This window comes from Choristoneura fumiferana, chromosome 6, assembly GCF_025370935.1.
Source record: "Choristoneura fumiferana chromosome 6, NRCan_CFum_1, whole genome shotgun sequence".
NCBI classification, from domain to species: domain Eukaryota; kingdom Metazoa; phylum Arthropoda; class Insecta; order Lepidoptera; family Tortricidae; genus Choristoneura; species Choristoneura fumiferana.
In genome coordinates this window covers 4,456,072-4,470,198 of record NC_133477.1, presented here as the reverse complement: position 1 = coordinate 4,470,198, position 14,127 = coordinate 4,456,072, and the positions used below count along the sequence as shown (strand labels likewise).

General features: G+C 40.6%; 1 protein-coding gene across 1 annotated transcript in view; it reads right to left on the bottom strand.

Annotated features, from left to right (window-relative positions):
* Nucleotides 1-13,983, bottom strand: part of LOC141428867 (uncharacterized) — a 39,980-nt gene extending 25,997 nt beyond the window's left edge. Inside the window, 7 exon segments of the mRNA XM_074088909.1 lie at nt 159-298; nt 961-1,119; nt 2,190-2,336; nt 2,682-2,787; nt 3,023-3,241; nt 12,436-12,589; nt 13,469-13,983. Of these exon segments, the coding sequence (XP_073945010.1) occupies nt 159-298; nt 961-1,119; nt 2,190-2,336; nt 2,682-2,787; nt 3,023-3,241; nt 12,436-12,589; nt 13,469-13,655 (1,112 nt within the window). The 5' untranslated portion in view covers nt 13,656-13,983.
* Between the last annotated feature and the right edge of the window lie 144 nt (nt 13,984-14,127).

Sequence of the window (14,127 nt, the reverse complement as noted above, 5' to 3'; positions counted from 1 at the left end):
AGCAAGCAGCTGACCTGGTGACGATGGCGGCCGCTCGCAGCTGGCCGGCCAGCAGCTCGGGCACGCCCGGGCCGAGCGCGCGCAGCTGCTCGCTCGCCGTCACCGCGGGACACGTACCGCGCACGCCGCGCCCCTCCCCGCCCTAGCAAGCAGCTGACCTGGTGACGATGGCGGCCGCTCGCAGCTGGCCGGCCAGCAGCTCGGGCACGCCCGGGCCGAGCGCGCGCAGCTGCTCGCTCGCCGTCACCGCGGCGCACACGCGGGACACGTACTCGCGCATCGCCGCCGCCCGCACCTCCTGCCACCGAAACAACACCGTAACGTCAAACGGAACGTTCCAAAACGCTGCGTCAACAGCGCGTTTAACGCAGTGTGCAAAGGCTCTATGGTATCGGCTTCCACCGCCTCTCAGATATTTATGAGCTAACTTAGAGGGCGGCAGACGTGAACTTGCCTTCAAAATCCAAAAGCTTAATGGTTACTTGACCTGAAATGTATATTTCAGAACTAAATTATTGTTATTATCATTTTTAAATTTATGACGGTGGAAGCATTCTATACTTCCACTGAACGTAGATATAGTTGTGTTTAGTATTGTAACTAAGGGACCCATACATCCCTGTATTTTTATTATTATTATTTTTTGTATTTTTTTTCTTTAATTGTATAATAGTTTTTAAGTATTTTATTTGTAATTATATTACCTCTATTATGAAAAAATTACTTTCTGCCAAGTTTCTTGCGGCGCATTCTTCTTGGCAATGATGGTCTTTCCGAAAGCGCTGGTAGTTTAAAAAATTACGTGTAAAAGTGTCCATTGCGGCCTATTTACTGAATAAATCATTTGAATTTGAATTTATATGATAGGTATAGGCAAACTTGCTAGTCTTGCGCGGCGACTCGAGATATTACAGACAATGAAAAAAAAAAAACATTTTTTTTTGTTTTAATTTTGTTTACCTGTTCGATGTCGCGAGCCGGCACTTTCTGGCTAGCGAGGCTGGCGGCGCGGCGTTCGCGAAAATGCAGGAACCAGCCGCGCGCCTCACGCTCCAGTATCGCCTGCAGAGTCGACGCGGCGCGCCGCAACAAATCGCGCCGGTACAGCCGCAGGTCCACCTGACGAAGAGTATCGTGAAAATAACAGAGACAGCCATAGCAGGCGCGACGTACTCCGCGATATAGGTACAATGAGGGCTATCGCGTATGAATTCGCCGCTAGAGGCGCTAGTGTAGCGTGAGGTCTCCGAAATGTCAAATCTCATAGTTTTTGGGTGAGCTACGCGGGTTTATTTATAATTAGAATAATTTTGTGAATATTTTGCAATATCTGAAATTAATTATGGCAAATATGCGTTCCGGGGCAATGAATGTCTGTGTTTTGAGACAGTTTTGTCTTTCGGAACGGGGACTATGCAACGCTGTGGCATGCTCGAAATTTTTACGGTACGGTTTTAAGGTTTATTAAATATGATTTTAATCTAAACTTTGTTTTCACCCCCGTAATAACAGACTTTGAAAGTCATACTTAAAAACCTCACGCAACAGTGCGCCATCTAGTGAGACAAAAAACGATAGCCCTCATTCTACAGGTGTCAAAACCGGCCGCAACGGGTCTAACTCAGTAGGGTTATGCGTTCCGTCCGGCACGCACGCCCGCAGTCTTTCGAACTAGTCACAACGCGTAACGCTACGTAGTTCTATGATTTTTGTGAAATTGGTTCAGAAGGAAAGCAAAAACATATTGCATTGTAGTCTGTGGCCATAGACAAAACAAAAAAAAACAAGAAGAAGTGACATACAGACCTCGGCGTGAAACTTATAACAACCTTCTTTCCGCGTCGAGGGTCAAAAAATAAAGCTTGACCGTTGTTTGCACCATTTTGTCAGTCTCCATGTTCAAAGTCTTTCTATCATTAAGCCGAGTTTAGACTTGCAAGAAAATCGTGCAAGTTGCATTACATCCATTGCGGCGCTCGATTGACCACTGCAAACTCGTTGGCTTTACGGCCTCGCAATGTAATGCAACTTGCATAATTTTTCTTGCAAGTCCAAACTCGGCTTTAGATTACCTTAATTATTTGAATTTGGTAGATTTGTGGGAAAAAAACAAATATTTTATTCAGTAAATTTTGGCAGGGCACCCAGGGCATGCCGCCACCGCTGCTATGTCCTCCTGGTACCCTCACCTGAGTGCGTTGCGGCGTGGTGTAGACGCAGGGCACGCGCGGCGCGATGCGCGGCGGCTCGCGCGCGTCCGTCTTCTCCGCGGCAGCCCTGCGCATCGCGCGCGTCACCCAAGCCGCCAACGCTGCTATGTCCTCCTGGTTTTCAGGCTGTAAATACAAACAAATAAGCTCCTGGTAGGTTGGAAACGTGCAGCCGGGTTTTCAGCCGGTGAGAGACCGGCACTGTCTAGGCCCTCGCTTCCCTAGTCGTCCTTTCAAAATCGCAACCATGCGAAGCCGGGGCGAGTCACTAATTTAGTTTTAAACCAATCACAAACGCGACACAAATTTCAAAGTTCTCAATCAAACGGATCTCAGGATACTAGCGCCAATTAGGTACCCTGTGACGGAAACCGTCATTAGTTAACTTCTAACTCATTAATAAACAGTCACCATTGTAAGCTTTAATTGTAATGGATGTTAAACATTATAGCAATGCGATGAGTAACTTACCATACAAATCAATTCAGCGACCAAGTATCTCGATCGTTCTTCGCGTATCTTCTTTTCCAAGTCCTTAGCCTCTAGCGAAGGCATCCCGAAAATGAGATCCATGAGTCTGCAGGAGGGAAAGTATAATTTTTATATCTTGGTAATTACTTATGTTTTAAACTTCGTGGTTTTTACTCATAACGTCATAACTATTATATATCATAACTAGGGATTTATCACGGAACTACTCGTCTACTTGTGACCGCGGCCACTGCATTGTGGCTGAAAAGTCATTTTAGTTTTTTGTTTGATTGGCAAAAGAAAAAAATACGTGTTCAATATTTTCTAATAATCTCCCTTACCTGTGCAACCCTTTGAGCGCGGCATCAGCGCCCCTCCTAACTGACAGCGGCTCGTCGCGCAACAAGCGGTCCCGCGCGACCAGCACGATGAGCGAGCACGCGCGCGCCACGTGCGCGTACAGCTCGTCCCGTGCTCGCGCGCGTCCACGCTGCAACCATCCCGCGACGCGCCAAACGTGCGTCTGCCCGGGGAAGTGACGCGACGGCACTTCGAATTCGCTGTATGAAAATTGCAGCTGTCACTTGCTTTGTTACGAATATAAAGCCTTAGTTTAGACTTGCAAGAAGACCGTGCACGTAATACGTTGCGAGGACGTAAAGCTGGGTACTGACCAATGTTACGAGGTGTAATGTAACATGTTACACAGCGAGCATTCATGCAGTCAGTACGTAGTGTTACGCCGTAACAGTTACGGGGAAACCAGCGAGCAACGAGCCGCTCGTTGCTCGCTTTGAGTGCTCCCATCCGGCAGTCGGTTTTTTGGCGAATCCTTTGACTGTTACGCGGTTCAGTCAGTACGCTGTAACAAGTCTGAATTGTTAAGACTGAGTGGCCGGCGAGTATGGAGCGTAAGTTTTGACGAGCAACATTACGCCGATTTTTAGAACACAGCGAACATGCTCAATGCGTACCTAACACGCTCGATGCGAATGTACCTACATTACACCTCTTAACGTTGGTCAGTACCCAGCTTAAAAAAAACGAGGTTGCCGCGGATGACGGTTCGGTTCAAACTCGTTCGTATTGCAACATGCACGACTTTTTTGCATATTAACTGGGCTTAAAGTATGCATGTATTCGTGACCCACTGTGGAACCATTTCGTAGAAAGAGTCATAGTGACATCGCATTGCTTGACAAGCGAATTCATTGTGACCCTTACTGTGAAAGCGTTCTACAGTGGGTCAGAAATCAAATGGTTCGACTGTACAGCCAAGAAAACTGAATCACGTACCAGGGTGATGAAACCTTTTTAGACTCTGGCCAACGAAAGGGGTGTGTAATGTTTGTCATAACAACGATTTGCGAATTTTCATTTCTCATAACACAAATACTTATCAGAATTTCAATCTGTCGAAATATTTAGAAAGTATAAAAACAATATGCACATAAACAAATTACCGAATTTCTGAAATCATATTATTCAATTAGCATAATTGTCTTATGCATATTAGTACTGTATAATAGTCATGCCGCATAATTAATCAAAGTTCAAAATGAACAGTTTTTATACAAACATTCAGGATAATGATCGAAAAGTATAAATCACCTGGCCAAAATCTAACAGCAAAGATCATTTGTGAAGCAATTTGATCCGGGCTGCTATAAAAAAAAAACTAACATCGAAGGCTAAGGCAGCTTAGTTTTAGCTAAAGTAGCTTAGTTTTTTGAGTGAAATAACTGGCACTTGAGGTGTCCTATCTTAGGCCTCTAAGTTGGCAACGCATCTGCAATCCCCCTGGTGTTAGACAGGTATATAGATTTTTCAAAAAAATCACTATAAATCCAATTTTCAACCGATTTAAGTTTTCTCTTCGCTCAACACTGTCTGTATATCTATATTTTCATAATAATATTAAGACATGGCAAATTCAGGAGTTGTCAAATACCGTATTTCCAAAAGTGGCTAAATAACAGATACGAGAACAGATTCAATAATATTTTCTATATAAATAGTATTACGCATTGAAAATCTAATGAATGATAGCATAATATTTACACAATAATTACACAAATATTAAGCATAGCTAAAGATTAATGGGGTCATGCTAATCATGGGGGTCTCATTAGCACCAATGTTTGTTAAAAATACATACCGGGTGGACCCTGTACAAGGTAACACGAGCAAAAAATTAAAACCCAGGTTCTGCTACTCAAATGGAACTACTTTAGTTGTGCAACTTTCAAAAATTAAGTAATTTTATCATTATGTTTATTCCAAACAAATGGTATTTTCAATGTACGGCATCCAATAGCCTAAATGACATCGCCTGTCACAATACATTGCTTGTCCAATTAAACTTTAAACTATAATAAAAATCATAATACAAGATATTTTCAAAAGTTGTAGAACTAAATTAGCTCAAGATGAAGAGTGGAAGCTGTGGTTTAATTTTTTGCTCCTGTTACAGGGCCCACCTTGTTTACTTACGTATGGGCATTATTTTTAAATAATCGGATTTTTTTATATTTTATCGTCGTGAGTCCTCCCGTATTTTGTAAAGAATAAATTAAAACTAAGAATAACGGCCGTATGTACTTTAGAGTACAAATTTTGTTCATTGATTTTTTTTTAACAATGTTATTTTCTAACACTCTCGGTACGTATCTTATCACGCTAAACAACGAGTAATAATTACCACGTTACAGTGTTTAGCGTCTCGAGAAGTTCCGAGTGCGTTAGTTAGTAATCACTGGACAAGACGAGTCCTTGAATGGAGACCGCGGCAGACCACCGCAGCGCTGGATGGACGACATTCGACGGCACGGAGGTCGAGACTGGATGAGATGGGCACAAGATTGCCAAGAGTGAAAGAAGATTGGATAACCAAAAGGCCACCATGATGATGATAATGATGACTCCAATGCCAGTGACACGTATTTGTGACTGCTGTGGGATATGGGTAGGCATAGCGTCGTTCATAGGATCGTTGCCGGGGCCGAATGTGTTAAAAAAAGTTAGGACTCAAGAGGATATAGTTTTTTTGTTCCCTTTTTGAACTGAATATGTTTTCACCAATAGTTCGTTAACCTTGGACAGTACAAGTCAAAAGCTGCAATCTTTGACCTTGCTTCAACTGTCCCCGACGACCGTCCTCCAAATGTCGCAAAGTTATTGTTTGGCAAACATTGGCGCCAACGTTCGATGTATACAATACACATAATTACAACATACATAATATATAATATGCGCTACATACCCCCATTCGCGAATAGAATCCAACTGTTTACTATTGAGCTTCTTCGGCTTAAGCCTGTCCTTGTGCAAGCTTAAGAAAAACAAACTCTATATAACATTTTAATTAACTTGGCAATCACGGCAACATAAAAACAATGTCGTCCTTCATGTATGAAAAGATGGGGTTGTAAAATAAGTTTTGATGGAGTAAAGTCTGAAAGGACGATACACTCAAAAGGATTTAATGCAACTCTATCCGCGAGCCGTTAGGGTGACGTCAGACTAGCGTAATATTTTGAGTTGTGAGTCGCGTAATTTTAGTTTCATACAAAAATCTTATTTATGTACGACTCATTTTGGGTCCCCATGTGGCAGAAACCGAAGTTTTGTATAAAACCGAATGCAATCCGAAAGCAGACATTACGCGATTCACAACTCAAAATATTACACTCGTCTGACTTCACCCTTAGAGCGTAGCAGATATTTTGAGTGTTTTGCCACTTTTGCCCCGTCCGATGTAATTGTTGGATTTTCTTTAATGATATAATGATACCTAAATAAAAGTGTATTTTAAAACGAAATCGTAAACTACAGATTAAGCGCTATCTATGCAGTACTTTTAAGAATACACTGTAATAAGGTGACCAAGGGCTATTGTAGCTGGGGGGATATTGTATCTGAGCAGTCTGATGGCGTCCTTACGACGCCATGTTCGCCATGTTCATGTGTGATGTGTGAAGACAGTCTTCTGGCGAACACAACGTAAAATGGCCGAGAAGAACATGGCTTCGTAAGGACGCCATCAGTCGGCTCAGATACAATATTCCCACAGCTACAATAGCCCCGGGTCACCTTACACACATTGGAAATGTCCAGATTTTCATTACAAGTCCCACTGAAAACAGCGTTGAGGCTTGCTTGTTGCTTGTATGTTGTTTAGTGGGACCTAATTTAACTATACCTAAATTTTTTTTTCCAATATTTTTTCTTTATATGTGTAAATAAATGTCACCCCCCCCCTTCTCTCTCTTTTTTTAATTACTAACGTCTTAAATATCATAAACTACTTACCCTATGTGCTGGAATCATGTCTTTTCTTAATCAATATAACTAATTTCATCGCTATGGTTCACTTGAGAATTCCGCGAATAGGGGGACCAAGGGCCTAATTGTCAAACGCACTCAGAATCACAATCGTTTTCATCACCTCTTTCTGACACAAGGTACAGGATGAGGGTAGAAAGAGTTGGCGAATGCGATCGCAAGCCCCGGGGGCTTTAGACAATACAGCCTCTGACCATATACCACGAAGTTCAAAATTAGATCGTGCTGTCCCACTCACACTAACAGTATTTAATACGAAGTGAGCCAGACGGTACGATACGAACTTCTATTTGCGAATTTTGCAGTAGCTCTCCGGGTTGTTAGACAGCTCAATAAAAATTTGTCAATTAATTGATGGTGTCAAAGATATTGGAGAATTTACTGTCGGAATCGCATTGGTAATGTTGACAATGGTTGCCAACTTTCTCATAACGTAGCTACGTTACCAGCACCAATATCTGACACAGCAAAGCTTGCGTAAATATCTAATAGGACTCTATTTCTAGCTCCGACAGGACGTCTCAGATATTTTTGCACGCTCCGTCTTTTATAAACGACACGCTGGAAAATTGACATGCGTGTAGGTACGTAGTATCAATTTAATCAAATACAAAATCGCGTCTAGATTCTGCGAGGTAGTTTCGTAGTAACGAAATTCGAAAATCGAAGTTCGTATCGTACCGTCCCTCTCACTCCCGTATTAAATAATATTAGCGTCGGCGGGACGGCAAGATACAATAGTTCAGTTTACTTTGTAGCATAATCCCTGTGATTAACTGCTCCATAAAGTGGAGCTCATAAAACGCTCCCCGTTCACAGTTGTGTCACGTTCGAGTTGAATGAATTGAATAAAATGCGTGCATGCCAGCTACAATACCCCAATACAAAGTGATATGAATAGAGGACACCGAGTGTCTCGGTAAAAATGTAACGTGTTTACCGCGATTTATACTATGGCATACTCAGTGGCGTAGCTAAGTAAAGGTAACCAAAGGCCCTGGGGCAAAAAATAAACTGGGGCCCCAACTAAACTATGTCCAAAAAATATTATAAATGAAACGGATACAAAATTCAGATCTATTGTCAAGAAGACATTAATATCAAAGGCGTATTATAAAGTTAATGATTATATCATGGACAGGGATATTTGGAAATAATTCCGATCCGCATTAGCGATCCCTTCAAATAGCGAACCTACTGTGTTAAAAATAAAGTTGTGTTAAATACTTGTGATGTATACATATCATTTAATAATATTGTAAATCTGTTTTAAAATAATATATACCTACCTCGTTGAGTTTCTTGCCGGATTCTTCTCAGCAGAGGTTTTTCCGAACCGGTGGTAGATTTTTTTTGACATTCATAAGTGCTTGTTATGGCCTAGATTGAATAAAGATATTTTGACTTTGACTTTGACTTTGATGTATTTAAAATCGTTTGTTCCGTATTCGTCGTGTTCCGAATTCGACGTACTCCAGATTTGTCATTTATAGCTTGTAAGTCAGAGTACCAGGGGCCCCCTGAGCTTGGGGGCCCCAGGGCACTGCCCCGTCTAGCCCTCCGGTAGCTAACGCCACTGGGCATACTTATAAAATGTCCAAAAATGTGCAGTAATAATACAATAACGTTGACGGCTTTTCATTACAGTTTGTCTATTTAGAATAACGATTTAAGAATTTCAGAAGCTTGAACCCTAACTTTATTTTATATTATAGCGAGTAAACTAGCAGACGGGTCATCTGATGGAAAGCAATCACCGCCGCCCACGGACACCCATAACATAAGCCGAGTTATGGATGTGTTGCCAGCCCTTTGAGAAAGAACGAGGCTTGTTTTTTTAAAATCCCTAAATGTCTTTGAGATAAGATGAAAATACATAAAATACGAGTTCTTACATTCTTTGTGTTTTTTTTTTATATTCGACTAGATGGCAAACGAGCAAGTGGGTCTCCTGATGGTAAGAGATCACCACCGCCCATAAACATCTGCAACACCAGGGGTATTGCAGATGCGTTGCCAACCAAGAGGCCTGAGATGGATCTGAATGGATGGATGTGTGGATCCTTCATCTTAAATTTATTTTTTATTATTTGCTGTTATAGCGGAAACACAAACTATACATTTTGTATACATTTCAGCTGTCGATCTATTACGATGGTTGAGAAACAACGCAGTGACATACGGACAGCGTAGCGACATTAACAGAGTTCCGTTTGTCGCCCTTCGGGTACAGAGCCCTAAAAAAGATAATTATGAAAAAGAGCCATCTGTGGGCTAATTGCAATAGTACATTGTGTCTTAAGGGCGGTAAATAAGGAATTACGAACGAGAGTCTATTAGAAGGCCGAAGTCGAAGACTGAGGGCTTTAATGAGTCGATGTTCGTAATTCTAGTACCGCCCGTGCGACATACAATGTTTTTCATCACATTTGCGAGTAAAAAATTATATTTCTAAAAGAAAAAATATAATTGTTCCAAATATAAGCTCTTGGCAGCGCCGCCCTCCCCCTCCCTCAGCATGTGCCTGAGCCGCGTGTGCATGTGGTCCTGCTGCTTCGCCATGCGCAGCACCATCAGTACGGGCATGGAATCATTTACCGACCACGGGTTTCATGACAAGCACATTAAGGTCGAGGGTTTTATTTGGGGGGTTGCAACCAAGGTAGCCTGCATGTTATGACACTGTTTACGAGCAAGTGTGATGAAAATAAACTATTGATTTAGATTCTTACTCTACTGAAGTTAGGAGCTAGTACTGTGCTGTGAGCACAGCCGTGTGATTGAAATAAAGATACGCTTATGGATAACTATATTCAGCGTTTTAACAGCTTTTTTTTTTCTCGGCAAATATTACTAAAAGAGATGATCCTCAGGGTAAAATTATTATGAAAAGTAAAGACAATACCAACGGGAAATCTAGAGGTGCGGCCACATGCAGTCGCTCGTAGCTCTTTTGCAGCGATAAATCTGGTCACGTGACCCCATTTTGAATGTGATTTTGAAAAAAGCAGCGTCAAGTCGCCGCGACGAGCAGCAGCGTCAAGATGGCTGCTTGCAGGAATGATCTTGGTCTTGGAAGCTGATTTCTTAATCTCATTTAGTAGCAGTTGTGGCAGTGGTACAAGTAAATAAAAGAAATTGGAGTGAATGAAACAAAAATAACAGTGTTTTTGCCGAAATTGAAGTGGGTTTTTTTCCAGTGATAAAGCTCAACACTTTCAGCTTTATCGCTATATGTCACGTGACCAGATTTGACGTTGGAAATGTGCGTCGAGCGACTTGCTTGTGGCCGCGCCTTAGCATGACCGAAACTCCTGTGACTTATCCTTCCGTTGAGACAAGAGCATGACATTAGTGCGTGTGAGCTAACTTTGGGGGCGGCAGACGTGAGCTTGCCTTCGGAATTCAAAGGTTAATGGTTACTTGACCTGAAATGTATATTTCAGAATCAAATTATTATTAATTATTTTTTTAATTTATGATGGTGGGAGCATTCTAGACTTCCACTGAATGTAGATATAGTTACATGTTTAGTTTTAGTTTTCTAACTAAGGGACCCCATACTCCCTGTATTATTGTTCTTTACATGTATTTTTTTCTTTAATTTTATACTACCTATAGTTTTTAAGTACCAATTTTATTTGTAATTAATATTATTTTGAAAAAATGACTTTTTACCAAGTTTCTTACGGCGCATTCTTCTTGGCAATGATGGTCTTTCCGAAAGCGCTTGTAGTTAAAAAAAATGACGTGTAAAAGTGCCCATTGCGGCATTTTAATTTGAGTTGTGCCAATGAACGTGAGATGGTAACAGTGGTGGCGTAGGGTAGATTGGCATCTTTAAAGAGGGAGATTTTGTGCGCCTTCTTTGGATGTACGAGTGGGTTGTCGTGTGTCACCCCTTGGTGCTTGGCACCCGGGGCGGAGCGCCCCCCCCCCCTTTACGCCGCCACTGAATGGTAATGACGTCTAACCAAGCAGTCAAAACGCTCAAATATTCACCCCGATAGAGCCGCATTCGTAATGAGAAACCAATCAGCGGGTTTAGCAATATAACTCTACCCAATTACATACAGGCGTGTTTTCTTAGTACTGGCTCGTTAATTTGGTTAGATGAGCCAGTACCAGACACCAATTACACAAACCAACATTGTATTTTTCTTTTAATAAACCCACTTAAAATTGAAACGAACATGTAACACCCTCACATTCAGTCATAATTAGAGGTAATGACTATGTTAAGCACTTAATAAAAACGCGGGAGTTGGAAATACATTATAATTAAGATGGATTAGCATTTGAAAAGGGTCAGCTAAGGCTTGATTAAAGAGTGACAGTTATAAAGGCTTTGTCCTTTAGATGACACATTAAACTGATGCTGATGGATTTATTTAAGTTTTAAGTACCAATATTTTTGTTACGTTCAGTATAAGTACTTGCTTTGCATGAAAAAAAAATGAATTTAAATTTTGCTAAGGAGGTATCACAAAAAAATCTCTTGAGTATTTATATGATTGTATAAAATAAATAAGTCAAATGCGTTTTATAAAAAAGAACCTCCTCCTGCTCAAAGAGGGCAGCACTGTGGTATGTAAATGACAACAGAGCAGACAGAGCTGCTAAATTGATATAATAAAACAATCGCAAGCTGAAGCTACCATACAACGGCTAGCTGATAGTGTCTTTTCCAACCTCGACATTGGCGGAATCATCATCAGTATTGATGGAGCTATACTTTCAAGAATTGAATTGAATTATAATAAAACAATATCTTGTTCAATCATGTACTTATAAAAGCACCAATAACTCAAAACTAACTACTGCAAACAACTTTAAGCAACACAAAGCCTGATACATTTTTATTACTATCTTGCTTCTTTTCTGTCTCATGACATAATTTATCTCATCTCATTGATGTTGCTTTAGGTATGATATTTTCATTAAGATCAAATTTCCTTTGTCTGTTTAAGTATTGGTTTCAGGAACATGGTTAAATAAATTACTTAAATGACCAGAGTGAAATTGTCTATGGATGACAGGAATAGTGATGCAATTTTATATATTTTTTTTCTTTCCAAAATTATTTGTTGAGTGCCCATGTCTATGAGTTAAGTGATACTGGTATAATTGTACTGTTCTGACAGTGAAAATTAGACCTTATGGAAAATGCTACTTACTCTGCATTGCAGTATCACTGACATTGTGTATATCTTTACTGTATAATATTCTACCAACTAGTTTTAAAACTGTTATCACAGAGGTTTAAATTAGAATGACCTAAATCAAAAACTAAAAATTTAATCATCCAAAGCATTGTGCAACTCGATAAGTTGATTTACCATTAAGCTGCCTTTTCCTAACAATTCTAACTACCTATACTATATGAAATATGTTTTGTTCTTCCACTCACCCTTTTTCTTTGATAGCATGCAGCTGCTTCGAAGACAGAGGATGGGGCTCCACCCCTGCGTCCAGGGCTGCTGCATCAAGCTCATCGCATGGAGGAGCGATGATGATGTCAGAGGGTCTGTTACCAGGGCCCGTGAACCGAGACAATGGCAGAACTGGACAAATATGCATAGATTAGAATAACAGTTTTTTTTGCATAATATGTAATTTTATACCAGTCTCTGCACCTCTACACTACAGGCATATTTTTGGTAATTTTTTGTCTGTTTTATTACTCTATACTGCATAATAAACTTTTCTGCTTAAGGCTAGTTTTCGGCTGGGTCGCTTCAAAATTGTCTTAAGTGAGTTGCACTGTATTAAAATGCACAGTAATTCTGTCTGTATGTTACCTCGTCAAACTAAAATCTTTGAACTGATTTAGATGAAATTTGCTATGGAGTCTAAGACCCTGGAAGGACACAGGGTTATTTTTTATCCCAGAATATTGCATGTTCTTGTGGGATTGTAGATAAATAGCCTGCAACAGCTAGTTCTTGATATTTTTAATCACTATAATGAAAAATATGCTTTTTTTAAATTATTGTAGAACAAGAAAATTGTTATACATTGTGGAACAAAACTAAAAGTAAAGCATTGCTTACTTCAGACTGCATACTTGAATAATAAAGTGAAAACATTTTCTCACAAAAGGAAACTAACATTGTTTTGTTCAACAAAATTCTCTCTCTAATTAGATCCATTAATACATTCCCAAGCCACAATTAGCCAGCAAAGAAAGCAATAGTTTTTAAAATTTTCACAATATAACACTGTATTGTAGCACTTGATTTAGGAAGACAAGTATTTGTTTTTGTTTTGTTGTTTCTTTTATATCCTAGCATAAAATAAATGGAGGATAATATTTTTTGGCATAGTTGTTGTTCAGAGAACCATTTAAAATCAAGCTGAACTTTACGGTTAGTAGATAAGAAAGTAATTACCGAGCAATCTAAATAATAATATAATAAATATAAAGGAAAATCACTTCTCACCAATGGGAAAAGTTTTCCAATGGTACAAGAAGTCTTCGGCCACTTGTTTAATGTTGTTGACGAGCTGCTCGACCTCGGGTGGGGCGCCTACCAGCTGCACGTCGAAGCGCAGCGGCTCGCGCTCCGGCGGCGGCGTCTCCAGCAGCAGCGAGTTGGGCCGCGAAGCCCGGTCCGCGTCCGACGCCATCCCACCGATGCACCCGCCAAACCTCCACTATCTGGCCACACGCTGAACCTCCACAAACCCCACACGACACTCTTCACCACTCATAACTCAATCACATAATGATAGCCACTGTGGGCGGAAAATCTCAACCATCATTACGATTTATTCGATCAATTCCAATTTCAACCCGACATGATAGATGAGTGCATTGCAGCTGACGATTTATTTCCGTCAGGCAATCTGATACGGGGAGGCCGTAGTGCTTTTATTTGTTTTGGTCACAAATAGGCTTTGGACAAAAGAAAAACTTGAGAGAAAAAACGTCGGTCCCCCTGCCTAATTCTTTATTTGACGTGACAGTTCGAGTCGCGTTCCGTTCCGTTTCATTTTATATCGGTTGACACATAGTTGACTCGATGTTTTGAAAAAGATATGGAGAAACGAAACGTATATAATTTTATAAAATTGTCAGTAAAAAGTATTGTGATAGTAA